The sequence below is a fragment of the Papaver somniferum genome, chromosome 10 (genome assembly GCF_003573695.1).
Source record: "Papaver somniferum cultivar HN1 chromosome 10, ASM357369v1, whole genome shotgun sequence".
In the NCBI taxonomy this organism is placed as follows: domain Eukaryota; kingdom Viridiplantae; phylum Streptophyta; class Magnoliopsida; order Ranunculales; family Papaveraceae; genus Papaver; species Papaver somniferum.
Genome location: NC_039367.1, coordinates 79,521,769 through 79,540,983, shown reverse-complemented (window position 1 = coordinate 79,540,983; position 19,215 = coordinate 79,521,769). Strand labels below are relative to the sequence as shown.

At 36.1% G+C, this 19,215-nt stretch overlaps 1 protein-coding gene across 1 annotated transcript; it reads left to right on the top strand.

Annotated features, from left to right (window-relative positions):
• Nucleotides 1-11,442: 11,442 nt before the first annotated feature.
• Nucleotides 11,443-19,103, top strand: LOC113318475 (nuclear cap-binding protein subunit 1-like). The gene is made up of 19 exons (XM_026566639.1): nt 11,443-11,747; nt 11,849-11,908; nt 11,999-12,055; nt 12,162-12,233; nt 13,203-13,265; nt 13,579-13,755; nt 14,320-14,451; nt 14,599-14,665; nt 14,924-15,123; nt 15,280-15,350; nt 15,486-15,570; nt 15,891-15,959; nt 16,229-16,347; nt 16,586-16,724; nt 16,942-17,439; nt 17,633-17,932; nt 18,041-18,213; nt 18,305-18,413; nt 18,528-19,103. The coding sequence occupies exons 1-19, from the start codon at nt 11,664-11,666 to the stop codon at nt 18,636-18,638; spliced, it is 2,586 nt and encodes an 861-aa protein (XP_026422424.1). The 5' UTR covers nt 11,443-11,663; the 3' UTR covers nt 18,639-19,103.
• Nucleotides 19,104-19,215: the final 112 nt, after the last annotated feature.

Below are 19,215 nucleotides of genomic sequence, written 5' to 3'. Positions count from 1 at the left end.
AATGGGTTTGGGTAAGGGTTTTGGGCCTTGGGTATGCCAAGCCCATATCTTCTTCAAGAACAATTCTTCCTTCTTGAGCCCATTCCTAGCTTTTTGGACGTGCGCTCCATTCTTTGCGGCTTCCTTGCGTAATTCTTCCCGGCTTTTCACTACTTTTCTGCTCTTTTCGCTCCGCGACTCATCCGAACTTCGTTTATTACCTAAAAATGCAAAATTAAGTAAGAAAAATATTTATTCTTGAAAACAATGAAAATACAGAATATGGGATAAAATGTAGAATTAATGCACAAAAGATGAGTTAAAATGCCAACAAAAAGGGATAAATATATACAATATTTGGCACTCATCACATATATCCAAATTTATAGTATTTTTATATCTCTCTAATAATCAATATGAAACATTCCTGAATAACATCAATGACGCATATCATTGTTCCAGGCTATTTTTAAATGATTAACTTGAATCATGATTTAGGTCATAAACAATAAATTGTTCTTAACCAAATTCATCAAGTTTTGAACAAATGTTCTTAAGCTTAGTAATTCATATTTCGAGAATAATTAACAAGATAAACTTGACTCAAAATTTCTATTGTGCAATATTTTAAAGTCCACCTAGTCATGCGACTTAGTCTCATAGATAGAAAGGTGAAAACTTGTGTAATACGTTGGTTTAGTCTTCACATACCTTTTGACGATGAAGTTCTCAAAAAGTCTTCGGTTGATCTTCTCCTTCAAACGGTCGAACGTAGTGATATCTGATACTCAACTACACATTTCTAATCCTAATCCGAGACTTGACTAAATGTAGACTAAAATTCAAGATATAGTTTTGATCAACTAAATTTGACGACAAGCTTGATATATCAACACTTGTGAGTTCGACCGAGCGATGCTCTAACAATCTCCCCATTTGTCAATTTTAGTTATAAAACTATCAATACATATGGATTGAAAAATAAAAGCTTTAAAACTCCATAATCCATCATGCTTGATTTCCTTGGTTTTACAAATTCTTAAATTCTTTTTACTTTAAGATTGCCAATGATTATGAACGTGTTCAACTCAACATCGTTGTTGTTGAAGATCCGTAGATATAATAACTTTGAAAACAGATATTCTCAATTATTTATACAGAAACATAGTATTATTATCTTTTCAAAAGTTCAATTGTATCACAACTTCGAAGTAATACTACAGTGATATGTTTTTTCCCCTTAGTCAATACTTACATCTTTTGCATAATAGGTGAAACCTATAGATGTAGATTCATTCCCCTTACATAATGATCCATAAACCATATGTATGTAGTACGAAACTGCTATTAATCCCCCCACACACACCCTTTTGTCAATAGATTGGCAAAGATATGAAAACTATGGGATCGTAATGAATTCCAAGTCCAACAAAGAATAATTCAAGACTAAAGAAACACACATGAACTTTAATTTAGATGACATCACAGAGTAAAAATACTTAGTGTCTTCAACTAGGAGATATTAAGATACAAGCATCCCCTACATATTCCACATCCATTCTCCCTACAAAGATATATCGATTAAGCACAAGTTCAAAAAGAACTCTCCCCAATTTGATGTCATTCCCAAGAGAACAACATGAGTGACCTTACTTTAACAAAAAGAAGGATTTTTTTCGACATTAACAAATCACATGGACTTGTATCCAAAAATATCGACATAAATTGATCTCAACGCCAGTTATGAATAAGGAGATAATTTAAACGAAATCTTACAGAGTTGATTATGCAGTAATTTCACAAAAGTGTGACCCTAAAAAGATCAATACCGCGAAAATTCTCACAAAGTTTGTTTTACCTTTAATCAGTATCCACAAAGACTTAATAGATTTAACTTTTGAGCATATATGAGATATTAGGTCAATTCGCAAAACGCAAAGGAAAAATATATATCAGTAGACTTTGCAATACATATAACCAATTTTGATTAAATACTTCAAGTTCATCTTCCAAAAACTTTAGAATTTAAATAAATAAACCTAAAAACATGCAAGATGAAAATTGTTGGAAATAGCTTGTGTACTCACAATGTATGCTATACCAAACCCTAGTTATCCTTCTCGAACATAAGAATAAATTCTCATAAGAAGTTTCCTAATAATGCATCAGGTTACTTCTAATAGCCTGAGCGGAGAATTATTTCTCATTGTTGGAAAACTCGTTGATGATAGGATCATTCAGTTTTTCCAAGTCTTCAGAGATGTCAATTAACTCACTAAGTTATTCTCTCACCTTACATAGGGTGGTCTTTGACAGAGACATCATCCGTTCATAGTAAGTTATCTCATTCAAAGAGTGATTGATTTGAGATTTCAAATCATTCCCTTGGGACACGAAGTTATTCACTGTATCCCTAAAATCATTATCCTGATGACATATAGATAAAAGACAAGTTGAGAAAGAACCTTTTTCATCTTCAGGCGATTTATCATTTCTGATCCTCGACGATTTGATTCCTTCACACAGAAAAACGTCAATAACTTCTACTGCATCCTTTTTGGTTATACCTCTAGTTACAGGAGCCATAGTTCTGTATCTTCCCAAGAAGAAGTAATGATATATGGAAGTAATCTTCAAGATGGGAGATTTAATATACGAAAGAGAAATGGTCATGACCTTCCTTATAAGGAGGTTCGTGAACTAGTTAGGCTTCGGTAAAAACTTACCGTCCGTGAGCCATAAAATACACAAATTTTGACAACATTTGCATTTTTAGTTTTACTAAATATTAATTACTTATCCTCATGAAATATTTTTAATCATAGTTATGTCAATATAAGATTGCATCCTATTTTTAGCTCAAATAAACAAGGTTTAGAGCACATGAGATAATGATTCAGTTATTATGGACTAAGGATATGTGGTGGAACACGATTATGCATTCTAGATTTTGGAGCTAGCTTAGATCACACACACCAAAATACCTATGAGAATATTATTGGTCGGTTCACATATTCAATTAGTAAACTCATCAAGAAAATATAGTGGTCAAGCAGTACTTGAGTAACCTCGTCATCTCAAAAAAATTATTGTGATGAATTTTATGCAGGCCTCATATTCTCAAGTTAATATGTTGAGGCTGCACTCATTACTACAATTAAGTAGTGATGGGGTGAGTAGAATACTCACCATTTGTGTCACGGGGTGACGTAACAAGGTTATTTGTGTATTCAGGAGTCTTACCTTTTCTGGTTCTTCTTCTCCGTTTATCTCTCATTGGCATTAAATTTTTCGTACTATTCTTCAATACAAGATTCATTCTCCGCATGTCATTATGAAGTTTAACAATTTTCTTGTTATTCTTCTTGAATTTCCAACATTTTTCTTGAACATGTCTCTTACTTCCACAAAAGAAACAAATCAGAGAGAACTCATCTTTAGAAGATTCGGCTACCTGTTAATCACAAAAAACTGTTTCATATTTACATGAACCAGCAGGAATGAAACAATTGTTAATGACTGAGGTTTTTCTTTTGAGCCCACTGTCGCTCGCGTTACCAAAGGAATTTTGACCAAACAACATGGCTGAGATTTTTTCTGAGCTTCCCGAGAAACTTTGTAATTCACATTTGAGGGTATCAATCTCATTATCTTTTATAGGCATGGTTTTAGCAAATTTTTCATTAAGTTTATCCAACTCCAAATTTTTCACTTGAAGAGATGATTCGACCTTTTCCAAGGTTTTATTCAAACGAAGTTTTTCTCGGTGAATCTCTTCACTTTTGTTTAAGAATTCTAAAATTTCCTTATCTGACTCGAAATCAGAGTCAGAATCATAATCAACAAATATTTCTGCACAGGGGGCTGAATTTTCTGTCTGAATTTCAGAAGTATGCTCATCAGGGTTATCAAGAGAAACTATAAGAGCATTATTTCTTTGAAGATAATTTCCATCTTGAAACGTCGAGTCATCTTGGGTATCGGTATGGTAGTGTCATCTCCCAGATTGCCTGTTCCTTCTTAAGATATTTTTGACTTACTTTGTAATCATAAATATGTTTATTTCATGATAATTAGCACACTAACACAAGCTTTCCTTCGAAGAAGTTACGCTTGATTTGGTAGAGGCTTCAAGTGCATGAGCGCTATCCTTTGCCATACTTTGCTCGTGATCAATTATCTGTAACTTTTCAACGAGACAATTTCTGGAATGCGTTGCAAGGTTATTTCCTCCCATGATGGCATGTTTCTTGGATTCGTATCTTGCAGGTAAAGATCAGAGAATTTTCATCACAATGTCCTTTTCAGGAATAGTCTTACCTAACGCATAACATGCATTAACAATTTCAGACACTTTATGATTAAACTCATCAAACGAATCTTCATCAGACACACGAAGATTTTCCCAGTCATAATTAAGGTTATGAAGCCTAGATTTTTCTGAGTTATCTTCTTCGAATACGGTTTCTAAGATATCCCAAGAATCTTTTGACATAGTGCACGAAGTCACATGGTGTTGAAGATATTGTCTTATGACGTGAATAATAGCATTTAAATAGTCAGAATTATGCTTTGCAACATCTATCTCGGTTTCACTATATTCTGTTATATCTTTCTCAACAGTAGTTCTGTCTCTAACAATTGTTGGAACATTATATCCTTTTACAACAAGTTTCCATGTCTGAAAGTCACGACCTTGTAGAAAAGAACGCATAACAATTTTCTGCCATAAGTAATTTGTGCCATCAAGGGATGTCGGTACGTTTATCGAGATTGCACTTCTGTCCATATAGTCAGATTGCTTCAAACACAGACTTATTAGGTCTTTTGCGTGTTTGCCTTCTCTCCTACCAATTGAAAATGCGGGGGGGGGGGGGGGGGGGGGGGGGGAGGTACCAAAATGCACACCACCAACTTTTTCGTAAGCAACCTCTATGGACTAAACCCAAATAAAATTCCGAGAGTTACAACTTAATGAATCTCAATCAGGAATATATCAAGAGTTTATAACTCTTTATCTCACAATCAATATGTAGACGGAGAAAAATCCTTGAACCTGATTATACCGTGAGAGTACTTGGACGATTCCAAAGATCAATATCCAAGATCAATATCCAAGATCAATCAAGTCGTATCCAACAATTAAGATGGACGTATCTACTTTGATTGATTTTACGTACAACCTGTAATATTATAATTATATAAATAAACAATATAATGTGGAAAATAAATAACACAGACACCATAAATTTTGTTAACGGGGAAGCCGTAAATGCAGAAAAACCCCGAGACCTTGTCCAGACTTGAACCCAAACTGTATTAAACCGCTACCGACTCTAGCCTACAATCAAAACTTCAGACTGAAATGTAGTTGAGATCGAATTCACCGTCACAGTAATTCAGTTACATTCGCGCTCCTTACGACTCTTGAATCTCGCAAGACTCTGCGCAATTGATTCCCTTAGATGAGTTCCTTTACAACGTAAGAGTTGCTTCAACCTAAGTGAAGACTTTAAACCAATCTGCCTCCATAGAAAATCCTATATGTGATTTCTATTATGATCGTTAGATCAAGATGAGATAGGAAATCGTTTGCAGTAGACTAGGTCTAGCAAATTAACCTCAAAATCCGGTACTTACGACTCCCGAATAGCAGCCTAGATTATTATTCACGTCACAAGTGAAACATACTCCGATTTCAACAACAGAATCGTTATAAAGGAATTAACTTGTGGAATCACAAAGTCTGAGACGTAGAACTTTGCGATTTATATCCTTAAGCGAAGTCTTTTTAGTCGCTAAACCTAAAAAAGGTTTAAAGGAGATGACGACTATAGTTTAGAACAAGGGCACACAAGAAGAGTGTTAGAGATTCAAAAATCCCAGTTGCTTGAGGTTCTCCTTTTATAGACTTTCAAGATTGAAGGTTGCTTTGGATTTAAGCTAAGGTAGCTTTGGAATCAAGCAAGCATTATCCACCATTAGATGAATCTCCGACTTGAGATAAACACAACAAAATATACACTCTGGTTAGGATGAACCATAACCAAACCGCGTATAATGGCTTGTTTATGAAAGGTTAGCCAAAACTAGCCAGACGAACTGTAAGCTTAACCATTTTCATATAACACTTTTAGATTTTAATATCGAGTCACAACCACAGGTTATTATGTGATCAAATATGGTTGGAGGTTTTTTAGAGAGTTATTCAAATGCCGACTATCTCATAGAAATAATTCGATGGATCTGAAAATATTCTATTTGGTAAGTACGTGTACTTATTTCCAGTTCGTAAGTTATTTTTGTCATAGTACATATATACCGGGTATGTGTACCCTTAAGACAAAAACACTTCAGGGACTTTTGGTATCCATACTAGGTATGTGTACCTTCCTGAGTTCACGAGTCTACATAACTTTTTGGTATCCATACTAGGTATTATACCAAAGGTCGTTGCCGAACTATATCTACACCGCTACGTATATTGAGTACGTGTACTGCGAATGCGTACCTATAACAGTTACGCTAGTACGTGTATTGGTATGTGTACTGTACTATATCATATTTACAGTAGTTCTATATCTCTCTAATAATCATTTTGAAACATTCCTGAATAACATCAATGACACATATCACTATTCCAGACTATTTTCAAATGATTAACTTCAATCATGATTTAGGTCACAAACAATAAATTGTTCATAACCAGATTCATCAAGTTTTGAACAAATGTTCTTAAGCTTAGTCATTCATATTTCGAGAATAATTAACAAGATAAACTAGACTCGAAATTTTTATTATACAATATCCACTTAGCCATGCGACTTAGTCTCATCGATATAAAGGTGAAAACTTAAATAATAGGTTGGTCCAGTCTTCAAATATCTTTTTTCGATGAAGTTCTCCAAATGTCTTCAGTTGATCTTCGCCTTCAAACGGTAGAACGCAGTGATGCATGATATTCAATTACACATTTCCAATCCTAATCCGAGACTTGACTAAATGTAGACTAGAAATTAAGATATAGTTTTGGTCAACTAAATTTGACAACAAGGTTAATATAACAACAACACTTGTGAGTTCTACCGAGCAATGCTCTAACAGATAAGCTAGGGTTTTTGATGACTTTTTTTTTTTTTATGATTTCTTCATTGTAGATCTAAGTTTTGATGAATTCAACTAATCTAGAAGGGGTAATATCTTCACCATCTAATGACGATAACAGAGAGAAGAAGAAAGAGGAAAATTAGGAAAAACACACGAAGGTATCAGGGTGAACATGTTTTGTTCACACAATTGGGAGATGGGTAGCGAGGTTATTTCCATGATTTGAATTATTTTTGACCTCCGGTTAACTATTATTTCCCACTGGACCCTACTACTACTTATTTGAACTTTGGGCCCATATATATTTGCAAGTTTAGATATACTGCGGTTTAGCTTTTTAAACACCCAACAACCGCTCATTCACAGATGCATCCAAAAATCAGCCCTTAAGGAATTCTACCTGCTCTCTCAGTTCAAGTGCTCTTAAAATAAAGCATTTATAGCCACAAATTTTTCGTTTGTGGATGGAATCCCCCGAGATGAGTTAGAATGGCAGTTCCCACCCCCTGTGCGGTACCAAATAAATGACTATCAGAATCGGGGTTTTGAGCATAAAGATTCCACTGACCTGTAAAAAGCAGGCCTAAGGCCTATTCTATGGGTATGCCAAACACTGATTTTTGGCATATATGCACCCACTATGGGTATGCCAAACTGCCAAACTCATATGTCTATATGTCAGGAATAACATATATGCATACACGACAAAGTTTCCAGCGAGCGATAGAGTGTCCATCGCTCGCTGGTCATCCCTACGCTAGCATTAGTCAAGATGATGCTCGCTGGTCTGATCAACGCTCATCAGATCTTCATCCAGCGGCTACCATTTCCCCCTTTCATAAATACCTAACTTCCACCCATTAACTTCACATTCAAATTCATTTCAACATGCCTAGTGCTCGCATAACCGAAGTGGATTTTACTCCAGAGGAAGATGTTTCTCTAATTCTATGTTGGGTTTCAGTTGCAAGCGATAAAGATTTCAGTTTACATACTTTTAACTTATGGGACACTGTGTTCCAAAGGTTCACGACGTTAAGTCATGTAAATCCAAGAAGAAAAAATGAGTGTCTTCAAAATCGTTATTGTTTCATCAATAACAATGTTAGAAAGTATCAGCAAATTATGTGGTTGATAAAAGGGGATAATCCTAGGTTGTCAAATGAAGAACTAAAAATTAGAGCTCGTACCAAATTCGCCGAAGACAACGGAAGATGGTTTAGTCACGACGAATGTTATGAACTCTACAACGTTCATGTGCATGGATTCAAATTATAAGTTTGTATTTTCAATCTTAATTTTTAATAAAATGTAAAACTAGTTTGAATTTGAATATTAATCTAAAAAAGTTTCCATTAAACTACTAAAAGATTACATTTAAACTAATTAAAAAAAAAGGTTACATTTCTACTAAATTGCTTACATTTCAACTAAAAGGTTACATTTAAACTACTCATTACCTTGTCAATTTCCTCCCTGACCAAAGATCCAATTGCCCGCATTTTCTGGATCAAGAGTGTTGTTCAACGTATCAGTTAGCGAGCCGGTTTGAGACTCTCTTGGTGCTTGAGTCTCATCAGAATCACCATAACCTTGATAAGCAATGGGAACGCGATACAAATCTTGAAACACGTGTTGTTGATATTCTTGAGGAGTTTGCTGCAATGGTTGAAATGCTGATGAGGTTGCGGCAATTGGGGGGTCGGCAATTGGGGTATACATAGTCGATTTCCTAATTACTTCCATGTTCACACCACCACCTGGAGTCATTATGTCAGTTGGCATATGACTAAACATACGTGCAGGAGTTGTAGCCAAGTCATGTTTTCTTCACCACCACGTACTACTTGACTATCTAACACTATGTTTGGAGTAGAACTTTCTGGTAACTTCTGCAGAACGATGTCTCAATCTTCTTTCACTTCCACGACTTCCACGACTTTGCTGAATTCCAGTTGGACTCAAATGAGTCATTCCTCTACCAGCTCTACTACTGGGACTCATTCCTCTAAAAGCTCTACCACTGGGACTCATTCCTCTAATATTGGGACTCATTCCCCTACTACTGCCTGAACCATCATTACCCTCAAATCCTTGACTCATGTCAAACATCATGTTGTTTCTCAGTTTTTGCAACTCATCCAAGTGAAATCCCAGAACTAGAGCATGATAATCGTTCAATTGGGTCTGATACTGCACTTCTGAAGCATTGATCCCCAAGTATGGATAAGTTCGATCAGGTGCACTAGAAGCAATTGGATAAGTAACAACCTCTCCAGATGTGCTGGATATAGTCTGTACCTCTCAAGAAAATGGTGGCATGGTTGACGATGAACTTTGAGAAGGATATGCAAATGCGTCACCCGTCTCTGGTGGAGGTTGGGAAGGAAGAAATTCATCGGCAAGTGGCATCCTACCTAAAGATGGGAAATCCATCTGACCCAAGCTTTGCGGTTGCATAGCAATATTGGCCTTGAAAATAGTGTTAAACCAAGCTAGGTATTCATTTCTATCCATTGGCTCCTGGATCAAATCATCAGCTTCTTTCCAATGATGACCTTCCCTAATCAATTTGAAGTAATCGTCTTCGGAAACCTCTGAACTTGGATAAGGGTTGACGGCTATCACTGATCTTCTTTGCAACTGAAGAAGTTATCTTTCACCATAATACCAAACACCCTTTTGAGAAATAGGGTTGTATAACACCATCCTTGTAAGGATTAGCTGTACCATTCTCTGAACTTGTTCTTCTTCGAACTCAAGTATTGCTTCATACGGCTGGGAGATAAGGTTAAGGCTTGTTCTACACAACTGATGAATCTTATGAACAATAACAGTATGTTGACCATCTTTAATCTGTGTAGATTCCCAACTCTCGGAATCGTACTTCCGTATGATCGGAAATACATTGGTATGATTCTTAAGAGAAGGTTCCGAAACACGGAAATATGTATACCACCAATACTTAAAATAATAACATCATTGGTTAATTGGTAACTCCAAGTGAAAATAACAAACAAATATTGTCAAAAATGTTGGTTCATGCCTCCAGAACTCCCCAAAATGCATTAAAACTATCTTTGACACACGTCGAGCAATCACCAAGGGCCATGTAAATCTCTGATAAAATCGAAGACCCCCAATCATATGTTGGTGCTTTCTCTAAATCTTCCAATGCTTCGAGAAACCCAATTAACACCACTGAGCTAGTATTTGGAAATAAACATTGGCCTAGTGTCCACAATACAAACAGACGTTCGATCTCTTCATAATGGTCGGGGAACAAATATTCATTACCAGCTACCCTGTTTTCATTCATTTTCCTAGCATAACGTATAAAAAATGCTTTCAACCCAGCCACTTTTAACCCATGCGCTCTTATTTGTCTGTATGTAACATTTCCTTCTAATTCATTTGAGTATAAAGGAAGTCTTTGTTTCCCATCTATCTTTTGATAATCAATTTTGCTTGTTAAATGGAAGTAAGTTTCCAGCATGTGGAATTCCCATTAACATGTATAAATCTATCGGTCTAAGACCTATTAACAACAATTATTCATAATTAGAGTTTGTTGTTTTTTATAAAACAAAATACATAATTTAAAAATTGAATTACTAGAAAAAACCGAATTACCGCATTCAAAGTCCTTGAAAAAGAACGTGTTTGTAGTCTTCCACCATCGTTCTAATATAACTTGAACTCCTTGAGTCCTTTGGTTTCTAGGTTGTATATGATATAGATGTCGCCAATGATATCTTCTAACTCTCTCTTGACCAACAGGGGGAAGTAATTGAAAAATCGTATGTAACTCAGTCCATCCAGCTCTTGGAGTTACCGAACTAGCTCGCTCCTCATGGTCAGATAAGTGATTAGATAACATACCTTCACCGGCTACTTGTCTGACATTATTAAACTCATAATTTGTATCCACAAACTGGCTGGGGTACTGGTACATCCTTTGGTTCTTCTATTTTTTTTTCTTCTCTCCATATTTGTTTAAGAAAATCAAAAGATAATTGTTTAAATTTAGAACAGAAGTTTAAAAAAATCAAAAGATTTGAGAAGAAGAATTGAGAAGAGAAGTTTAAGATGCAGTATTTATAGGCGTCAGAAACTCGAACGTTGGCGAAATTGATTATAACGCCAGCGATCGAGTCAATATCGAGCGATATTGTCAATATCGCTCGCTAGAAATTCGGTCGCTCCGTGGTTTTCACATAGTGGCACAAATGATTTGCCATGCCACCTGATATGCCAAACAACTTTTTTTTTTTTTTTTTTTTGCCATACCCATGAGAATAAGAATAGGCCTAACACGCAAATCCCACAAGGCGGAGAAGAACCCCTATAATTGTCGAAATTAGTCGAGTGTAGTTTAACCGCGGTTGAATAGAGGCGAGGCCTACATTGAATTCACTACAAGTCCAACACACGTCTCACTCAAAACCCTGATAGAACCCTAGAAATTTCTTGCTATTTCTTTCCCAAATCAATCAATCTTCCCCCTTTAATGTCTCTTTGAGAACCCTGTTTTCACCTCAATTTCTCATTCTTCCGTTTGGATTAATTTAGAAACCATGAGTAGTTGGAGAGCGCTTCTTCTTAGAATTGGTGATAAAGGTCCTGAATATGGTGGAACCACTGATTTCAAAGAACACATTGTCAGTATACCTTAACTTTCTTCATTCTTCTTTTCTTCGAACCCTAATTGTTTTTAATGCATATACTTTAATTGCCCAAAACTCTCTCTATTGTGTTTCAGGAAACATGTTTCGGTCTGCTCATGCGAGAAATCGAACACGCTGATGATGAAATCTTAGATGTAACTGAACACTTCCCCATGATTCGTTCATTTTGTTTCCTTTATGGTTTTAAAGTTTTTTATGATGGGTTTTTGTTTTTTTGGGGACAGTTTCTTCTTCAATGTGCAGAACAATTGCCTCATAAAGTTCCCTTCTATGGGACATTGGTATGTGTAGATTCTATCCCCTCTTTATCATTTTTTTTTTTTGCTGGAACACTTTCTTATTTTGAAGTTATCGATGAATGTTTTGTTTCCGCTTGTCTACTTATAGGTTGGTTTAATAAACTTGGAAAATGAGGAATTTGCTAAGAAGGTAGTGGAGACAACACAAGCTAATCTTCAGGTAGGCAATTTAGCCAACAGTTAACATCGCTGTTCATATGGTCATGATTTAAAAGAATGGGTTGTAGTTTACGTGCTTGGGATGTTCATCACATCTCAATTGAGTTTTCTATGTCATTGCGTGGAATGCAAGAGTCTATTATAGGATACGGGAGTGGCAATTTCAGCTATTTTGGAATATGTGACTTTTCAACTCTCCAGTACTATATATAACCATAAATCTCCAGCTCTTAAGTGCCATACTGCCACGAATACAATTATGACAAGAATGGAAACTAACCTAGAGTTTACGGTGATCGAGAGACTGAGGGTTGCTGAGCCTCTGTACTCTGCCCTCAACCATGCCTGCAGGAAGTTGCTCTTCCTTAAGAAGGCTGCAACATTGATGTGTAGTAACAGTTTAATTTGTTGTTTCTAGGATTTATTTCTAGGTTTCTTTGTTACTGGGCGGTAAAAATGGATGCGGTGAATTCTTGTGCTTACTACGTGTAAATTGGTGCAAATTTTTGGATTTTCCTGTTTGTACTAAGTCATTAATCTCTGGGCAGTGACTAATGTGGACAAATTATCGAGTTCATTGCTATTGCAAATCATCCTCGTTATGAACTTACAACAAGCAAAACAAAACAATTTGACGGAGAAGGATAATGAGTCTTGCTTTTTCGCTTTATCATGATCCTAGAATTACATGCTGACTGAACAATATAAGCATTTAACTCGGGACATTTAGTACATTTGTCATCTTCTTAACTACTTGAGTACCCAACTTATCAGTGCCTCACTGTCACTCAACACCAAAGATTTAGTGTGTGTGTGTGTTATTGTGTCTCTTTACTGAGTCGTTTTATTCTTTTGCTGCCATTTTTAGTTTTTTTATCTACTTTCAGTATCTTTAGTTATAATCTAGCGATATTGATAAGTTCTTTTATGATTGATGTTTTAAATCTAGTAAACAATGTGCAATCTACAGGATGCTTTAAATACTGGAGACTGCGACAGGATTCGTATTTTAGTGCGGTTTCTTACTGTTCTTGTAAGTAATTTTTTTTTTTTTTTGGTACTGCACTTATCTATTGTTTTATAGACATTAATTCATGCTTCAAGTTCAGTTTTGGTGCTTTGCATGGTTGCCTAGTTGCAGTTCCTTTTAAGCTTGCTTAGCTTATCTTTGGGATGCATGATATCTGTTCGGCAGCATCAACTCTTTTTTAGACCTTTTGTAGTTCATAGAGCTTAGTAATTATTAAAGGAATTACAGCTGACGACACTGCACCATTTAAAAAAGAAATATACATCACCATATTGATCTAATTAGCCGACTCCTCGTACTTGTTTGTGTCCTGTAGATGTGCAGCAAAGTCGTCCCACCTTCTTCTGTTATGGTGGTCTTCGAAACGCTATTGTCTTCAGCTGCCACAACAGTAGATGATGAGACAGGAAATCCTTCTTGGCAAGCACGTGCCGATTTTTATATAAGGTGCATTTTATCCAGTCTTCCATGGGGAGGAGCTGAGCTAATTGAGGTACTTGCATTCTGATATGAAAGTTATGGTTGTGGTATCATTTATATTGTTTATATAGTATTGGAATTTTGTCTACATTTAAAAAAACCCAATCATTTATTAAATAAATAACCCGAACTATTTGACATTTTGACCAAAATTTCAAAAGCTAGGTACCTAAGTAAGCATTATTGTTTAGGGATATAGTGTATCGTGTATCCGATGCACTCTCACTAAAAGCAGGCAAACATAACCAGATATACTAGAGGATTTGTTTATATTTTGACATGGTTTACTTAAGAAAATGGTCGGTGTAACCCTTATATGATTCTCAGCGTGGCCAATTTGTAAGAACTTGAGATGTCACTCTACAATTTAAGCAAAAGGAAACTAGGAAAAGTTTTAACCATACTCATCTGAACACTTCAACAGTTGCATGTTTAATGATATAATGCATATACATGAGTTATGTTGATTCTGTATCTCAAACTTAGATTACATGTACTCACACATTGTTTATATCCTTGGTTGCGCATCTGCCTGAAATGGCCAAGTCTTCTTAACTTAAGGAACTTGGTGTTGCAGCAAGTTCCGGATGAGATTGAAAGGGTTATGGTTGGTATTGAAGCTTACTTGAGCATTAGGAAGCGTACTTATGATATTGGCGTCTCTGTTTTTGAGTTTGACGATGAAAGTGTGAAAGCTCGTAATGAAAAGGTATTTTTTGTTTCCTGATCTCACAATCTTTTTAATTATTGCTGTTTCTTTTTGTAATTTGTAATTCAATTTATCTGTTTTTATTGGCTTTCTAGTACAAATATTCTTGTTTCTCATGCTTACTTGCTGCTATTGTGTTCTGTGCAGGATTTCTTAGAAGATTTGTGGGATAGGATAAAAGTGTTGTCGAATAATGGATGGAAAGTTGACAGTGGTATGAACATCCGTTATCAACATGGCTTCACTTGGTTATTTATAACTTCACATATATATTTTGTAACTAATGATTCTGGTTTAAATAGCTCTTCAACATAAATATCTCATTCTTTGCCAGCTTGATTCTTTATCCTTCGTTCTTGTTCCTATCTAGTGAATGTTCTTAATACTATTTTAAGTTCTTGGGCTACTAGATGTACATCATAATCTTTATGACATTATCTAATTGGACATCTTCTCTTTATTTTGCTTTTAGTTCCCAGGCTTCATCTTCCGTTTGAAGCTCAACTTGTGGTTGGAAAGTCTCATGACTTTGCTCCAATCAGCTGCCCCGAGCAACCTGAACCTCCATCAACGGTTTCTGGTATCACGTGTGGGAAACATATGCATGAAGCTGCTCTGAAGTATCCTCAAAGGCTTCATAGGCTAAATATATTTCCTGCCAATAAAATTGAGGTAGCCTTCGATGTAAAAATCTTGCATGCATGATCCATGTTAGTACAAGGGAACAGATGTTAAGAATATTCTCAAGTTCACATGTCGTTTGTGTAATGCGTTTTAGTTCTAATGTTATTTTGCTTTTGCCATTCATCTCCTCCTATTGGACAACAGGATTTGCAGCCAATTGATCGCTTCATTGTCGAGGAGTACTTGCTGGATGTGCTTCTGTTCTTCAATGGCTGGTTTGTCACAGACCGACCCATCAGTTCTCTAGCTATAGAATTTTGACCCTTTTCCATGTTCACCTCTGTTTTTGTATTTTTCATTTTCATCTTCTCGAAGTTTCTTATTCTATTTCTTGTTTCATGCAAGGTTAGTCGCAAAGAATGTGCATTGTATATGGTTGGTCTACATGTGCCCTTTCGATATGAGTATCTTATGGCAGAGACAATTTTCTCTCAGGTAATATCTGGAAACTTCCTCTCTTTTGAATATTATGCTACATATTTTTATGAGCTGTACTCTTTAGCTTCCATAAATTTCTGGAACTCTTTGAACCTTTTTTTTTTTTTTTTAAATTACTCCTTTATAGAGCTCCCTTTGTTCTTCTAAACTACTTGTTGTTAGATTAGGTCACTTCTGATTCATGTAAACTTTGTGTCGCTTTTACTTAGGGTATGTAGGTTCAAAGCTGATTAGAGGTAAGAACCATAATATAATAATATTATCAATATTTAGGCTAACAACCATTTCTTATTGTTTGCTGTTTTTTTGTCCCGCAGCTGCTTTTACTCCCTGAACCGCCCTTCAAGCCGATGTACTACACTTTAGTTATTATTGACCTTTGCAAGGTAGAATGACACCTATCCTCTTGATATTTGCTGTTTCTTTTAATTTTATACTGTTGAGTAGTTAACCCTTTTCCTCCTTATGTTATACTTTACATTACTCTATATATGAATTAAAGAAAGTAGTCTTAAATTTTCAAGAAAAAAATTAGTTATTAAAAAAGATATATTCACGGTGTCTTTATCTTGGGATAAATAACCACTTTTAAAGTTCCAGCCAACCCTTAAACGTATTTAATATTTGACTTTCAATTTTATTATGACTTGCTTAGGCTCTTCCAGGGGCTTTTCCAGCAGTTGTGGCTGGAGCAGTTCGAGCTCTCTTCGGGAGGATCGCTGATCTGGATATGGAGTGCCGGATGCGGCTTATCCTATGGTTTTCACATCACTTGTAAGTCCAAACTCTGAAGCATCAATGTTGTTGTTTTTGTCTCCACTATTAACCTGGTATTGAGTTATTGCTATAATGTTTCTCAGCGAGACTAAGTTTAATAAAATTCAGTATTAGATAATAGATGGTTATTATCTTTTGTAAGTTTGGAGAGGTTTACTTCTTTTATTAGAGTTACATGGAAATTATTTCTCCTTTCTCTGGTTTTCTCACAATGAATTTCTGTCCTGTTCTGTAGATCAAACTTTCAATTTGTTTGGCCATGGGAAGAATGGATCCATGTCTTAGACCTCCCGAAATGGGCCCCACAACGGGTTTTTGTTCAGGAAGTATTAGAAAGAGAAGTACGTTTATCATACTGGGATCAAATCAAACAGGTAAGACATGCTATACTAATTTCTTACATAGTAGACTCACTCATGTTTGTAGTTAATGCCACTGTCCAGTGCCTAATTTCTTACATAGTGGGAATTAAATTATCTGACCTATTTGTGTGTGCAGTCAGTAAAAGATTTGAAATGAATAACCTGTTTTAGTGGTCTTTAACTGGAGGTCACAGTTTTTGACCCTGTCTGAGTTGTTTTTGGTAAATAGAGCATAGAGAATGCCCCAGAGTTAGAAGAACTACTTCCAGCAAAGGCTGGACCCAACTTCAAATACAGCGCTGAAGGTGACAAGGAAGGCCCAGAACATGCACTATCCTCGCAACTCAGCCGCTTGGTGAAGGGAAGGAGTGTTGCACGTGAGGTTATTTCATGGATAGAAGAGACAATAATTCCTGTTCATGGTCCACAGATTGCACTCGAAGTGGTCATTCACACCCTACTTGATATTGGGTCGAAAAGTTTCACTCATCTAATCACCGTATTGGAAAGATATGGTCAAGTTATTGCTAAGCTATGTCCTGATCAAGACAAGCAAGTGATGCTAATAGATGAAGTTAGTTCATACTGGAAAAATAGTGCTCAAATGACAGCTGTAACCATTGATAGGATGATGGGTTACCGGTTAATTTCTAATCTTGCTATCGTCAGATGGGTCTTCTCTCCAGCTAACTTCGATCAATTCCATACGTCTGATCGTCCATGGGAGGTGCGATTTTACAAAATTTGTTCTTCTCGTTTTTGTTTTCTTTTGTGTTTTTGGTAGGAGCATTTTCACATCTGTTTTTTAAGTTCGCCTAATTTCTTCTGCTTCAGTTTGTCTTTCATATACGGAGTGTATTTTCTCTTATGTCTTAATAACTTGTACTTATGTACTACCATGTTTTTTTTCTCTTCAACAGATACTCAGAAATACAATTAACAAGACATACAACCGCATCTGTGATCTAAGGAGAGAGATTTCCACCCTTTCTAAGAGTGTGTCAAAAGCTGCGGAAGCTGCATCACACGCTAAAGCAGAGCTTGAGGCAGCTGAAACTAAGATTACCCTTAGGGATGGTGAACCAGTTCAAGGTGAAGGGCCTGTTAGGATGAAACGGTTGACATCTATTGCTGAGAAGGCAAATGAGGAGTTAGTATCAGCACGTGACACTTTAGAGGCCAAGGAAGCTCTCCTTGCTCGTGCCCTCGAGGAAAATGAGGTAATTTTACGGTTTCTGCTGTTGTATTTAACTAGTATTACATTGTTGTTATGTTTATCTGACAATGCTAACAGTATTTAAAAAGTTAATTATGATTGGTACACCCAGGCATTGTTCATCTCTTTGTACAAGAGGTTTTCAGATGTACTTGCGGAACGGCTTCCTGTTGCTTCTCCTGACGGAACAATACGTACTCTGCGAGGTCAGACTGATAATATGGTTGTTGATTCTGAAGAGCCATCTGAGATGGAGGTGGATGAAAATGGAAAATCCAGGAAAAGGTATGACTAGCTCTGCATACATACTTTATTAGTATACTCCATCATAGCTTTTTTACGGTCTCTCGACTTTTTTCCTGTACTATTTTGTCAGTGATCACTTAAATGGGGTAAGCAATGGCTACAACATTGGAGAAAAAGAGCAGTGGTGTTTAACAACTTTAGGTTATGTCAAAGCATTTTCAAGGCAATATGCTGCTGAGGTAAAAACAGAAACTCTCTTTCTTCTACTTTACACGATCATTCTTGTGGTTATACCGCTAATGGATAATGCCATTTATGTAAATATCTTGATTTCAAATTCATATTATTGGCAGATATGGCCCCATATTGAGAAGTTGGATGCTGAGGTATTTACAGAGGATATTAGTCCACTGTTTCGGAAAGCCATTTATTCTGGCTTGCGGCGTCCCAGTAATGGAGTGTGAGTGAATACACTATTGTGGAAGTTCTGCAGTGAGAAGTTGGACGCAGTTGTTTCTCTTTCCCAGGAAGCTCTTAATTCTGGTTTACAGTAGAACATTCAAGGATGAAAGTTTGACTGCTAGGTACATTATCTTGTAACAAAGAAGTCCAGAACCTAGTTAGTAATTCGGGATTCGGCAAACGTACGGAACGGTAAACGTACGAGTATTATACGGTTTTGTAAAATTCAGATTCAGACCAAAATTCGGTCAATGGGACGTGATTCGTCAGTAATTCGGAACGGCATACGTACGTGTATGATTCGATTTATAAATGTGAGTTCGGCTCTGAAAATTCGGTATCTATATATAACAAATAATTTGTATTTATAAGGTCATAGACCAATTTTTATGCATATGTGTGAGTTATTTAAAGAAAAAATAAACTTAATATGATGATATTAATAATATATACAACATTAGTTATCCAAGAGGACGTCGTATGGTGGTTTAGATGCTTGGTTAGTGAGTTTGAGATCTCTCTCACCTTCACCTTCAAATCTCTTCAGTCGTTTTTGTTTCATAAAAATCACAACACGTC